At 53.5% G+C, this 13,268-nt stretch overlaps 5 protein-coding genes across 5 annotated transcripts; 2 read left to right on the forward strand and 3 right to left on the reverse strand.

The window, feature by feature from the left end:
- Window positions 1-640: 640 nt before the first annotated feature.
- Window positions 641-2,128, forward strand: COCCADRAFT_36848 (uncharacterized protein; the record flags this gene model as incomplete). Its single annotated transcript, XM_007714196.1, has 5 exons — window positions 641-699; window positions 749-938; window positions 990-1,399; window positions 1,452-1,652; window positions 2,113-2,128. The coding sequence occupies 5 exons, from the start codon at window positions 641-643 to the stop codon at window positions 2,126-2,128; spliced, it is 876 nt and encodes a 291-aa protein (XP_007712386.1).
- A 238-nt stretch (window positions 2,129-2,366) lies between these two features.
- On the forward strand, window positions 2,367-5,666 carry COCCADRAFT_36849 (uncharacterized protein; the record flags this gene model as incomplete). The annotated part of the gene is made up of 4 exons (XM_007714197.1): window positions 2,367-2,492; window positions 2,553-3,711; window positions 3,761-5,056; window positions 5,122-5,666. The coding sequence occupies 4 exons, from the start codon at window positions 2,367-2,369 to the stop codon at window positions 5,664-5,666; spliced, it is 3,126 nt and encodes a 1,041-aa protein (XP_007712387.1).
- Window positions 5,667-6,191: 525 nt separating this feature from the next.
- COCCADRAFT_96434 (uncharacterized protein) lies at window positions 6,192-7,116 on the reverse strand (the record flags this gene model as incomplete). The annotated part of the gene is made up of 3 exons (XM_007714198.1): window positions 6,192-6,572; window positions 6,660-6,788; window positions 6,949-7,116. 3 exons carry the CDS (start codon window positions 7,114-7,116, stop codon window positions 6,192-6,194), a joined length of 678 nt encoding a protein of 225 aa, XP_007712388.1.
- Window positions 7,117-8,664: 1,548 nt separating this feature from the next.
- On the reverse strand, window positions 8,665-10,596 carry COCCADRAFT_96381 (uncharacterized protein; the record flags this gene model as incomplete). The annotated part of the gene is made up of 5 exons (XM_007714199.1): window positions 8,665-9,043; window positions 9,095-9,850; window positions 9,904-10,180; window positions 10,242-10,309; window positions 10,370-10,596. The coding sequence occupies 5 exons, from the start codon at window positions 10,594-10,596 to the stop codon at window positions 8,665-8,667; spliced, it is 1,707 nt and encodes a 568-aa protein (XP_007712389.1).
- Window positions 10,597-11,901: 1,305 nt separating this feature from the next.
- Window positions 11,902-12,783, reverse strand: COCCADRAFT_26343 (uncharacterized protein; the record flags this gene model as incomplete). Its single annotated transcript, XM_007714182.1, has 2 exons — window positions 11,902-12,365; window positions 12,411-12,783. 2 exons carry the CDS (start codon window positions 12,781-12,783, stop codon window positions 11,902-11,904), a joined length of 837 nt encoding a protein of 278 aa, XP_007712372.1.
- Between the last annotated feature and the right edge of the window lie 485 nt (window positions 12,784-13,268).

The following is a 13,268-nucleotide window of genomic DNA, read 5'->3' on the forward strand; positions in this document are numbered from 1 at the left end:
GCTGCAAAACGAATGAACCTCTGGTTGTCGCTTTTGCAATATTCCGATGAGGTTCTTGTGCGACCCGGCAGTTGCTTCATCAATACTCAGCCAATGTAGGGATATTGCATCAATGAACCCGATCGCGCCCTATTGGCCTTTACATTTAAATGTGACCAAGGGACCGGGACCTCCCAAGAGTTTTGACAATCTGCTCCGCTCGACTATCATGTTGGACCAGCTTGAGGAACGGTAGTTGGATATACATGCATCAGCAAAGTACTAATATACCTGCACCTACGAAGTCCACTTGATTGTACACAATTCCCAAACAAGCGCATTTGCTTGCATCTTTATCCAGTATGCTTTGGTACTCCTCTGTAGTTTTTGTGCTTCTTGTACAACATATCTCAGCCCAGGAAACGCCCTATGGGTCATCCGACTTTCTACGGTTTGGGTGTTCGCAGCTTGTGGTTGAGCGTACTGATCCGCTCGTCACCCCTGGGCTCAACCCATCACCGCATATGCACCAAGCAAGTCTACCTGTTGTTTCCGATACAAGAGGGCTAACTTGCATAGATTGTAGGAGGCAACAGTTTCAATGTCACAGTATAGCATCGCCAGCTGTTTCTTGATATACTTAAGAGGTTAACGTGATCAGATGGATCCTTCTTCCTTTGATCCGGCCGCGCAGTCGACATGCACTTCGTGCATTTACAAGTCAGCATAGTCATTCTAGAATCTTGAAGGTTCACTTACATAGTCATAGAGAAGATAGATCGAACTACTGGACCGCTTCCATTTACTTCAAGTCGCCAGAAAATGGTACATATCGTAAAGTACCACAGATGGCAAACGGCCGTCGAAACGGAACTCTCCTTGAACAGGATGGCGGCCTCACCATATACTACATGCGTCCATTTAGTGGTACAAACAAGAACACTACTGCGATGATACCTGTGAGTCTAGATTGGTTGTCGCGTCTGTGGTGCCTCCTCACTGATTTATAGGGCTTTCGCATGCTCGCTGGCGATCCCACCAACCGCAGCAAAGAGGGTACTTACCCAGGCATCTGTCATCGTTGTCTGCAGGTTGACGAGCGCATCATGGGTGGAGCCGGCGCGCCCTGTTCAGGTAATGACACTGCCAGTTTTCCCTCTACGCCATGTCCAGGGGGAATCCGTGCTACAGTGATCTTTCCTTCATGCTGGGATGGCGTTACTCTTGACTCGCCAGACCACAGATCGCATGTTGCGTATGCGCCCGGCTTTAATGGTCTCGCGGGCGACTTCTGTCCAAGTAGTCATCCAGTCCGGATCCCACAGGTCATGTATGAGATCATGTTCGACACGTCTGGGTTTGCAGATCCCAAATACTACCAAGATGGTAAACAGCCATTAGTGTATAGTTTTGGAGATGCGTAAGTCAAGAAACCCGCAGTGAAATGCTGAGGATTGTGTTAATATGGATAGAACGGGGTATGGTGCGCATGGCGACTACTTGTTTGGCTGGGAGGGGAATGCGCTACAGAGGGGGATGAATGCTCTTGGCAATCAATGTGGGAGCGAGGACTGTACCTCTACATTCACAATCCAGGATGGCAGAGATGCAATTGGATGTACGAAGGCGCAACAGGCTGTCGAAGATACAGGGGCAGATGCATGGCTTGACGAGCTTCCTGGTGGAGTACAGATTACAGAATAGTGCATGGTGGTAGGATAACAGCGAGTGGGCCAATATGTGGTATGTACTGTACTGGATGTATGTACATAGACGGATGGGTAGAGTTAGAGAAACAGTCCCAATCTCCTTCACCCCAAACACCCCGTCTTGGCCACGGCAGCGATATGCGAGGCGCAAGCATGACATCACCCGCAAGCATCTGCGCCACGACGAGAGCATGTGTAGTAGCGTCGGACATGTACCTGCCAAGCACCAATGCCGGTGTGCACAGATTCCTTTCCCCTGTAGCGGATCGAGCATGTTTATCTATTGCGGGTTTGCGCTCCAAACCTAAGATCAGTTCTCTCTGTTTCAGCTCCCGATAAGGCCGTCGCACGGTGGTCGATGTGTTGCGTCCAACTGTTTATGGGGTGAAACGGGGAGGGCCAGGACCCTTGACCCCTGCACAAGGGTACCGTTGCTTTGACGTTCTAGTCGACCGTCTAATTCACCAGACGAACTGCGAGCCCCGAAAAGACAATCCAAACCCTCCCTCGCCGTCAACCTTGGTTCTTTTTTTCTACCTACCAGCCGTCCTTACGTACACTGCTTAACCGCCACCTCAATGCAATAATCGGCCTCCTCCGCCATTTCCCCCACACTAATCGTCGACGGACAGGCCACGTTGGACCGCGGCGCAACAGTCGTCTCCTGGCCATGCCAACATGTCAAAAGCGTCGACGCCCTCACTGCCCCGCTACGATGCCTCGAACCCATATTCCAAGCCCTCCCGTCCTTCATCGCCAATGCTGCAACCACCAGAGCCCCATAAGCGCAGCCCAACACCCTCAGTACGTCATGCGCCTGGCTGCCATCGCGACCGGACACACGACTAACATGCACCCACACAGTCAGTAACAGCCACGTACTCGCTTTTGTCTGCACAAGAAACCGCGCAAAAGCTCTCCACCTCCGTCACACATGGCCTTTCTGCTGCAGACGCCTCGACACGCATACACCTCCATGGCCTTAACGAACTCCCGCACGAAGAGCCCGAGCCGCTGTGGCTGCGGTTCCTCAAGCAATTCAAGGAGACACTCATCCTTCTGTTGCTAGGATCTGCTGCTGTGTCATTTATCATGGGCAACTTGGAAGACGCGCTGAGCATAACTGTAGCAGTGACCATTGTCGTCACCGTAGGCTTCGTACAAGAGTACCGGTCGGAAAAGTCAATCGAGGCTCTCAACTCGCTCGTTCCGCATTCTGCACACATCATACGCGCTGGAGCTGAGCCATCACGGGGCGGCCGCACACCCAATGGCACAACCGACGGCATCGAACTGGACAATCTCAAGGATACTACGGCTTCGCTCTCCGCAGCTGAGAGGAAGTCCACGACAATCTCCGCGACATTGCTAGTACCAGGCGATTTGGTCCTATTTCACACGGGCGACCGCATACCTGCCGACATTCGCATCACACACGCTGCCGACCTTAGCATCGACGAGTCTAATCTCACGGGAGAGAACGAACCCGTCTCCAAGTCGCCTGACACTATTGCACCCCCAACAGGGGCCCAACGATCACCTTCGCCCTTTTACGCATCCGAAGCCACTGGTACTGTTGGCGCAGACATTAGGCTCAATGACCAGAAAAATATTGCTTTCATGGGTACTCTGGTTAGATCTGGGTATGGACAAGGAATTGTTATTGGTACTGGAGGCAATACGGAATTTGGCGCCATCTCTGCATCCTTGGGAGAAATTGAAAGCCCCAGGACTCCTCTGCAACTTTCTATGGACCGACTTGGAAAGGAGCTGAGTTACATGTCATTTGGTGTTATTGCATTTATCGGGTTGGTAGGATTGTGGCGGGGGTGGAAGTTTCTCGAGGTCTTTCAGATTGCTGTCTCGCTTGCTGTTGCTGCCATACCTGAAGGACTGCCAATTATCGTTACGGTCACGCTTGCTTTGGGTGTGCTAAGGATGTCCAAGCGCGACGCCATTGTCCGACGGCTGCCCAGTGTAGAGACATTGGCCTCGGTTAATGTCGTCTGTACTGACAAGACGGGTAAGTTATGCATATGGACAGTAATCTTGTACTCGCTAACCTCATGAAGGCACGCTGACAACTAACCACATGACTGTCACAAAAATATGGCATTTTGGCGAGGCTACTCCAACAGATGTGAAGCTCAAGCACGACTCTATGGATCTCGACTCCCCCACTCGTAACATCCTGCGGATCGGAAATATAGTCAACAATGCCCGTCTATTGAGCGACCACGCTGCATCAGCTTCCACAGCAGCAGTTCTTTCGTCCACCTTGGGCGATGATAGTGCCTCGGCCAAAAGTAGATGGGTCGGTCAGCCTACCGATGTCGCCCTCCTTGACCTAATTGATGCTTTTGGTGAAGACGACGTGCGGGAAAGGCTTGGTGAACGCAAGTTCGAAACCCCATTCAGCTCAGAGAGAAAGTGGATGGGCGTTGTCGTTGGCAGCAGTTCTGGTAGTCACACTCCCGGTTCCGAACACAGCTATATCAAGGGTGCATTGGAGAGGATTCTCGATCGCTGCGATACATACGTCACTGCACAGGGCAAAGAGGTAGCATTGGATCAAGCACACAAGCAGGAAGCAATCAAGGCTGCGGAATCCATGGCTCAAGAGGGTCTACGAGTACTCGGCTTCGCAAGTGGTGTGTCCAAGGCGAAGAAGAAAAATATTAGTGGCACTGCCTCTCCAGCGCCGGCCGTACACTCTGCTCTTGGTGATGATGAGCACTATCGTGGTCTCACGTTTGCAGGACTTGTAGGCATGAACGATCCTCCACGCAAGGGTGTCGAAAGAGCCATCCGGCGTCTGATGGCTGGCAAGGTCAAGGTGATTATGATTACCGGTGATGCAGAGACTACCGCAGTTGCCATTGGAAAGAGTCTGGGGATGCCGATTACCGAAAACTCTGCGCTTGGACGCTCTGTCATCCGTGGAGATGAGGTAGACCAGATGAGTGAGGAAGAACTCGCCCAGGCCATGGCAACGACGTCAATCTTTGCACGCACGAGTCCGGACCACAAGATGAAGATTGTTCGAGCGCTCCAGTCGCGAGGCGATGTCGTTGCAATGACTGGCGATGGAGTCAATGACGCACCAGCACTTAAGAAGGCCGACATTGGCATCTCGATGGGCAGACTGGGAACAGACGTTGCCAAAGAAGCCGCAGACATGATCCTAACCGACGACAACTTTGCCACAATTCTCAACGCCATCGAAGAGGGAAAGGGTATCTTCTACAACATCCAAAACTTCCTTACCTTTCAACTTAGTACCAGTGTGGCAGCACTGAGCCTGGTACTCTTGAGTACTTTTCTCGGTTTCCAGAATCCGCTCAATGCCATGCAGATTCTGTGGATCAGTAAGTTATTATCCATGTATATCCAAGACAACGAAGGCTAATCATTACCCCCCCCCCCCCTCCAGACATTCTCATGGACGGCCCACCCGCTCAATCCCTCGGTGTCGAGCCTGTAGACCCAGCCGTCATGGCACTCCCGCCTCGCCCCCGTCAAGCCCGCGTCCTCACCCGTCCTCTAATCCAACGCGTGCTCCAATCCGCCTCCATCATTATGCTCGGCACCCTCAATACTTACTACCTCGAAATGTCCGACGACAACATGGTAACAGCCCGAGACACGACCATGACCTTCACCTGCTTCGTCCTCTTCGACATGTTCAACGCTCTGACCTGCCGCTCCTCGAGCAAATCCGTCCTCGCAGGCGAAATCGGCGTCTTTGACAACAGAATGTTCAACTATGCCGTCGCGGGCAGTTTGCTGGGCCAACTCGCTGTCATTTATTTCCCACCGCTGCAACGCGTCTTTCAGACCGAGGCGCTGGATCTTGCCGACTTGGCCCATTTGGTGGCGGTGGCAAGTTGCGTGTTTTGGGCTGATGAGGGCAGGAAGTGGTATTTACGCTGGAAAGGGAGAAGAGGGTATGGAGCGGGGTATAGTACTGTTGTATGATTTTTTTTCCCCGGGGAAGGTAGTAGTCTTACCATGTTTATTCTAGAATAGAATACGGGGAGGAATTGGATGAGGTTATGGGGGTTTTTTTTTCTCATCTTCTTGCTTGATGAGGGTTCTTAAAGTACATGAAATGCATAGCGTGAGTTTTTTGTGGATGGACATGTACATATATGTGTTCTGTGTGGTTTTTTTCTAGTGATACATTGATGATGGATGAATGTGTTCGTAAACAAGTCATTGAAGTGTACATGCTCTCGTGAGTTGTTTCATTCATGTACATTACCTTGACCGCATTCTTCTTCTTCATACTTTTCTTTTCAATCGTTTTTCTTTTCATGTACGCCGTGAACATGCCCCAAAACCATATACATGCTTTGTACAGAAAAAAAGCAAAATATTGCATCAGACCCTCAATGGCTATCGTGATATTTCTTCTTCTTTCTCTTTTTCTTCCCCTCCATGCAAACATACACACATCCAACCTTCTATGCAGGAAAAAAAAGGGGGGTATTCTCTAACTCCTTAAATCAACTCCACATCTCCTGTACCACACCCAACACACCACCGTCGAACTGCACTCCACCGTACAACCCACACGTCCCCCCTCTTCATTTCGAACCTACGATCCGTGCCCTCGACGAAAATCTCGCCTACATCCCTCAACGCACGCACAAACACGGCTTTGTCTTCGTCCGGCTTGTCCACCATGCTAATGCCGCCAGTGGTATCGTCGAGACGCTGCAGCGAGGCCGGGAACTGAGACAGGAACGACGAGGCGTAGTGGGAGGCGAGTAGGGCTTGGTGGGATGTAAGGTATTGGTGTTCTGCGGGGGAGAGGAGTGGGGTTGGGGTGTCGAGGGAGGACGTGTGTTGGGCGGAGATGTGGAGGGGATGTGTGTCGATCTGTTTGTTGTTAAGATCAGTATACAGACATCGACCATGTGTCCGAGCGATGGCTCAATGGGAGTGGTAGAGAATCGTGCTACCCACCTTTTTTATCCTGGCCCTCAAAAAACTCCGGACAAGAAACTTGAATCGCTCTAGTTCTGTCTGTATGATGATGAGAGTGAAATTCGTCTTTGGGTCCATGTTCCCCGTTTGGTCTTCGACAAGTTCAATCTGGCTGCGTCATTAGCCCTCTCAATCTCGATGTAATGTGAATGTAGGGTTGATTCTAACGGCCAAAGAAGAAGCTCAGACAACCATTATTGCTTTGTACCCAAGACCGTTGAGTTCACCCAACGGTTCGAAGGTGGCCCCGGCACGTAGAACAACTCACCTGTCTTGCGATGCGCTCCAGCACTCTTGCCATGAGATCTGTCGGCCACGGCAGAATCTCGGGCGCCACTCTCTCGGCAACCCAGCATCGTGTCAGCTCCTGTAAGTCGCGCGATTCCTGTGGCGTCGAGTCGACAGCGACCTCGGCTAGTAGGTCGTCGATATCCATGATTGCTCTTGTCTCGAATTGCACATGCAAAAGACCAGAAAATTGGCCGTCGACACTGAGAAAAACAAGCGCAGAGGCTCGTCTATGCAGCCAAGATACCGTGCCGCATGTGGCAGGTAGAGTATGTAATGTACTATAGCACGCGTTGAACTGTGTGTGCGTGCTTTGTGAGATCAGCAAGTGCTCGGAGCTCGGAGCTTAGCTCCCCTCGCAGCTGAGGTGGGGCAAAAGCAAAAATAGATGGGGCGCAAACAAGAGTAACCCACAACGTATCCGCCCTCCCAAAGCGGGTGTCGGATATATGAAATTACTCTGAGACGTGCGATTTGGGAGACTTGGGTGGCGATGGGGTGCATCGGCGCAGGCAAGACACGGGCTGGCGTGCAGGATGCAGCATAACGTCGATTTGCGCAGGTTTGGTGGGGAAGCCATGTTTGGGGAGAGCGGGGCTGGCACAGTGTTAGCGCCAAACGCGTTGGGACCTCACGCGACTGCACGGCTGGGTCCCTAGGACTCTTCCGGGCAATGCCACTCATCCATCTGAGGCACAAGGAGCCCGCCTTTCCGGCTCAACAGATCTATCGGGCATAGCTCAAGGCGTCTGTCCGGCCAAATCAACAACAATGCGTCTGACTCGGGTACCGACCACTGACAACAAACAATGCGAGAGGTATGAGGGGTAATTCCTTTTGTTTGTCTTGCAAGTCCAACCTCTTCTCCAGTTGGCTGCTTTGTCATTCTGTATCACGCCAAGTACATACTCTCAATCTCCACATGTATCTAGCACAAACACACCGACTTGTAGGGGCAACAAATGTGACAAGTGAACAAGTCCATCAGAGACACAAAGAACAAACACCAAACAAAGCACCGTGGCCAACAAAACAAAGACAAAGACAACCACATCACTCTCCCAAGTACTAACAAGAGCACACCAAACAAGCATAAACGTGAATGTGAATGATCAATGAGATGGATTATAATGTGCTGGTAATGAGCGTTTGTACAGGCACGTAAACCCAGACTGTGTATGTGGCTTCGTGATGATTCTTAGATTTTGGTTCAAGTGAACTCGGCCAAGAGCATCTTCCAGCTCTGCCATTGCAAAAAAGGAAAAATCCGGTTGAGGATGTACATGGTGACAAAGGAAATTAGGGTGCTTGCGGGCAGACTGGATCAACCTGCACAGCGGTCGCCGTAAACGTGGTGGGTATCCAGCCATCCCACTCAAGAAATGGTAACGTATGCCCGGGCCCTTGGCTCCGCGACATGGGGTATAGAAACGAAAACGGGGTCAGGATGCCCCAGAGATCAGATGCAGACTGTTTTCCTCTGACAGAGATGTTCGAGGACTATGCAGAACAAAGGAAATCGCTTGAACGCCCCGGTATAATCGAAATAAAGGACAAGAAAAGAGAAAAGTAAACGCCAATGCTGTGGGGATCCAATGCCGATGCAGCAAGTATTGATAAACGCCATGAATCGATCCGCCGTCAAGTTAGTTTGGTATCGTAATTGAGGCCAGAGGCCAATGTGCGGGGGTTTTTTTTAGTAAGAGGCAAGGCGACGGGTACTAGCCCGAGCGCCGTCCAATGAGTCGCTGCCAAGGCAGAAGATGTTGTTTCCACTTCTTGACCGGCTCATGGTTGTAGGGCTGTCCTCCATTTGGCAGGGTTGTCCAAAGGTAAAGGTAGTGGCACGGTTGAGCTTAGCACGCGACTTGAACTTGAGCTTGTTAAGGCCGCGCTCGCACGACTGTTCGTGCTCTTTGGCGTCCATGCGGAGGTAGTTTTGAGGATAGCATCGGGTAGCGTGGGCATGGAAGAAGGAACTGTAGCCACCATCAAGGATGTAGACTTCGGGAAAGGAGAGGAAAGGATACTGGTGAGCGTTCTCTTTGCGGTCTTGCGAGCGAACAAACTTGGCCCTGTTGCTATTAGTTGGTGAAAATCGACCATGGATGGACCAATTGACTTACATCAGAGGAGCACGATGAGCCGAGTACTCGCAATGGAGCACCAAGAGAGTATTCTCACTAGAAGGGGCCTGGAAGAGACGCTCGGCAAGCTTCTCCTTGTCACAAAAGTTCAAAGCACCTTCAATGTGCCCACCGTTGTATTCATACTCGAAACGGCAGTCAATAACCACCTTGTTGTCATACAGGTGGTCGTAAACACCATCGAGCACGTCAATCAAGGTCTCACGGGTAATGCGAGGAAGGCTCTCTGGTTCGCTAGTAGTGAAATGAGGAAGTTTGAGTGGGTGGACATCATCAACATCCATTACAGACTGAAGACCACTGGGCTGATAGTTCTCCTGCTCCTGTTTGGCATTCATCACATCACCGGGGCTCTCGAACATGCTCAATGAACGTCGGAACTTGCTTGGCCGACGCGAGGAGGGACCAGCAGGCTTCCGGATGGCGGCAAGGGGCGATCCATTTGAACTAGAGGTAGCAGTAGAGTTGAGACGGTAGGCCTTGGGCCTAGAAGAGCCGAATAGGGATCCATTCGACGTGGGCCTGCTGCGCTCTTGCGGAGGCGAGGCGGCGAAGCACTCGTCTAGGGTTAGTGAAGACGAGGTGCGGCTGAAGTCACCACACCCGAACTGGAAAGGCGGAGGCGGAGGCACCGAGTTCTCGTCAGACTTCTCATCATCCTTGAAAGAAACAGAGTTGGACGAGTTGTTCTTGGAGCGCATCAAAGAAGGCCTAAGCAGGGCAGACTTGCGACGACTACGTTGTGTTAGTCGAGATAGAGCAGGCATATATGGCAAAGAAATACTAACTCAGCAGCAGACACTGGGCGTGGAACCTCGAGGTTTGGCGCCGAGTACGTGGGAGGCGTAGGCAGGTCGCTGCACGACGACAACATGTCACTGTCGGTGCCGGGAGTGGTTTCGGGCGAGGGCGAGGGAAGCGGCAGAGAGCGGTCGTTGACGAAGCTAAAGGGGGCCTTGTGGGGAAGAGGCGAGATGTCCATCGAGTCTGGAGCGAAGCCGGGCGACGAAGAAGGAATTGGTGGAGTGGTGACACCTTCCCATCGGGCAATTGGGGTCAGGTTTTCTACAAGAGCCTTGTTAGAACATGCACCTCCCCTCCCATTGTCATGAGCACAGCCACTTACCCCTTGTGTCCAACTGCTGAAAGAGATTGGACGTGAAGAGCGACCGACGGGGCGTGGCGAGCTGAGGGCTGTAACAAAGGGCATTAGCACCGAAAGCGGAAGGTGTCTGAAACCAAGCGTAGTTTTACCTCTGGTCAACGTGCAGGTTGCTCGACATGTCGGCAGCCAGACTGGCAGTGGGCGAGGAGCCGATGCGAGGCTGGAGGGCAAAGTAGTCTCCACTGGCCTTCTTCATGCTGAGATCACGGAAATTGAAGCTCTTGGGGCCAAGGTTGTGTGCACCCCCGAAGAGCGGCTTGGATTGAGGCAGGTCACGGCGATAACCCCAGGGACCGGGAATTGGGGGCGGGTGCATGGCGGCAAGAGGCGAAGACATCTCCATGGTGGTGAAGGTGAGGCTGGACTATCGTCGTACCGGGCAACAGGCGGAAACGAGCGTCGGCTTGATTGGTGTAGTAGCGTCGTCGGGTGAAGGCGATAAGGCATACAAGACAGAAAAGCTAATTCCAATCTGAAGATGCTGGGGCAAGATGTAATGGGAGGGATAATCGGGGCTGGTGTCGTCGTCGTCGTGGGTTGTTGGCGGTGGTGGTGGTAGCGGGCGTTGGTTGTCGAATTGGGTGCTACAGGCGGGCTCCGGACATGAGGCTGCAGGCGCGATGGGGGAGGTGGGTGAAGGAGGTAGCGACTGCCTATAATGGATGTGGGAGATCCAAGCAAAAGCTCTCTTTGTCGACAAGGCGAGTGGGCCAAGTTAAGTCGATGGGGGATTGTGCCTTCTTGGGGGAGAGAAGGGTAGAGAGAAAGGACGGCGGGTCCGTCACGCAGCTGGCTTTGAGGATGCCATGGTTGCTGGGGTAGCCCGCTGAGAAGGTTAGGGCGGACGACCAGGGCATGGGGCTGCTAAGCTAGGCGCTTGCACACACCGGAGGCCTCACTGCCCAGCACCAGCACGGGTCAAAGAGGACTGGGTAGTGGAGTTTGTTCGTTCCGGCTATGCAGCACGTCCAAGCTGCGCTGCGATGATCCGCTGCCTCTAATGCCGCCGCAGGTACACCGGCTGCTGATTTGATCGCGATGGCATGCTCGGCAGCTTGCGTGCAGCTGGGCTGCAGCTTGATGACGCCCACTGCAGACGGGTAAACCAGTGTTTGCAGAGCGTCTGTGTACAGACATGGCCTGTCTGCCTTGTTCTCTCTGTGTGTGTGTATGTAGGGTCATCATCATCATCATGTATGTATGTGCATTAATTACTTCGCCCGGCACTGGCAGGCCGCTCTACCACGGCACCGTGTGCGTCTGACGGCTGCTGCTTCATGTCTGTCTACTGTACATAGTAATAGATGGCTGCACCAGGCCGGTCCATGTCGCCGTGTGCAGCGCGTTGCCAGAGAAGCAACCGGCTAGCTCGACGCGGCTCAGACCCATGGCGGATGGGTGCACCCTGTAGCGCAGCAGGTGGAGGGGTGAAACGATGAGTTTGCGTGCGCCCGCCCGCCTGATAGTACATCCACCACTACTCAGAGTCGCGCCGCCGAGACGAGAGGGTGGCCTCGGAGTGGTTCAGCGTGGGTGGGTGTAGCGTGTAGCCGTATGCGTACCATGGAGACCGTCTCCAAGGGAAACCAGCCCACTCGGTACCAAACATGGGCGACTGCGGCTAGCTGCCCGCTGCATGGCCTTGCATGTGCGTGCGGAAACCGAACAGGCCAGCAACCGCCGTCGCCAAAGACGCGTGAACTGGCCCACGGCAGCCTGTGGATGTGCAGTGCAGTTCCCTACACGGACAACTGCCTAGTCGTGCTAGCGAGTATTTTCCCAGTTGGCGTAAGTCAGTAAAGTAGCCGAGTAGCAAGTATTTTCCTATTACTATTGGAAACAGCCCACTTGGCCGCTCGCATAGCACAGGTAGGCAGTAGGCAGGCCCATTCTGCCGCCGACTACCTATTCTTTCGTCATCGGCCAGGGAACGGCACACGTCTGGCACGCCCTCTGCCAGGGAATCTGCCATGGCGACGCTGGCCTCCATGTCATCCTGCTCACCTGCGGGCCGCTCATTGGCCATGGAGCAGCGAGGCGCACCCATTGGGCGAGCGGGAGATTTCCATGCTTCTTTCGGTGCAGCTCGACCGACGTCGCACGCCCATTCCTTACTTACTTACTACCTACCCACGCTCCCACGCTCTGCCCACAGGCGCCGTGGATGCGGCGACTGGCCACTGCATGGCTCGTTCACGCTCGGATCGCCTTGTCGGGCCCATCCATGTCCTCCCCCCCTCCAAGCGGGCGCGCATTGCACCGGCCTGGCCTCGCCCCAACACACTACCCTCCTAGTGGCGTGCCTGCGATCGAGGCTGCTGCAACGAGATCTCGATGGTGACACCCTCCAAACGTCATACTCAATAAGGCTGAGGCCACGGCCGCCGGCTTGCCATGAATGGACTTGGTGGGCTAAAGTAAGTCGTAAAGTAGGCAAACCTGTTCGGCGCCTGTCAAGCCGCAGCCAGCGTCCCCTCGTCTCTTGAGCAACGGGCGAGTACATGTTTATTGTGTGGACACGATGCTGCCCGGCCAACGACGTCAGCAGGCAATTACTCGGCGTGGCCGGGGCGGCGGTCGTGCAGCGTCTGGAGGCGAGCTGAGTCGCTGTTCGAGAACAGCGGCTGTTTGCAACGAGGCCGTAGAGGGCAAGCGGCGAGCGAGTGCACAAACTCTTTCATAAGCGCAGCCTGCACGCGCCCCCGCCAACGGGCTGGCCTGACCCCTCCTTTTGTGGGTCCCCAGCGCGCGCCATGGAAACAAAAAAGCCTCGTCGCCAGGTGCGACGCGTCCGCGCCGGCCGTACACAAACAATCCCAAGCACGCTATCACATGACCATAACCACCATTCCATCCACACACACCACTGCGCCAGTCTCACCACACAGGGTCCGTCATATACCCCAGACCGCGGGACCCGCCCGCGTTACCGTCTACGGCCTATTGTGCGTTTCGAGACCCTGAAAATCTGCATCGTGACAGCAGGCT

The sequence above is a fragment of the Bipolaris zeicola genome, assembly GCF_000523435.1.
Source record: "Bipolaris zeicola 26-R-13 unplaced genomic scaffold scaffold_76, whole genome shotgun sequence".
NCBI classification, from domain to species: domain Eukaryota; kingdom Fungi; phylum Ascomycota; class Dothideomycetes; order Pleosporales; family Pleosporaceae; genus Bipolaris; species Bipolaris zeicola.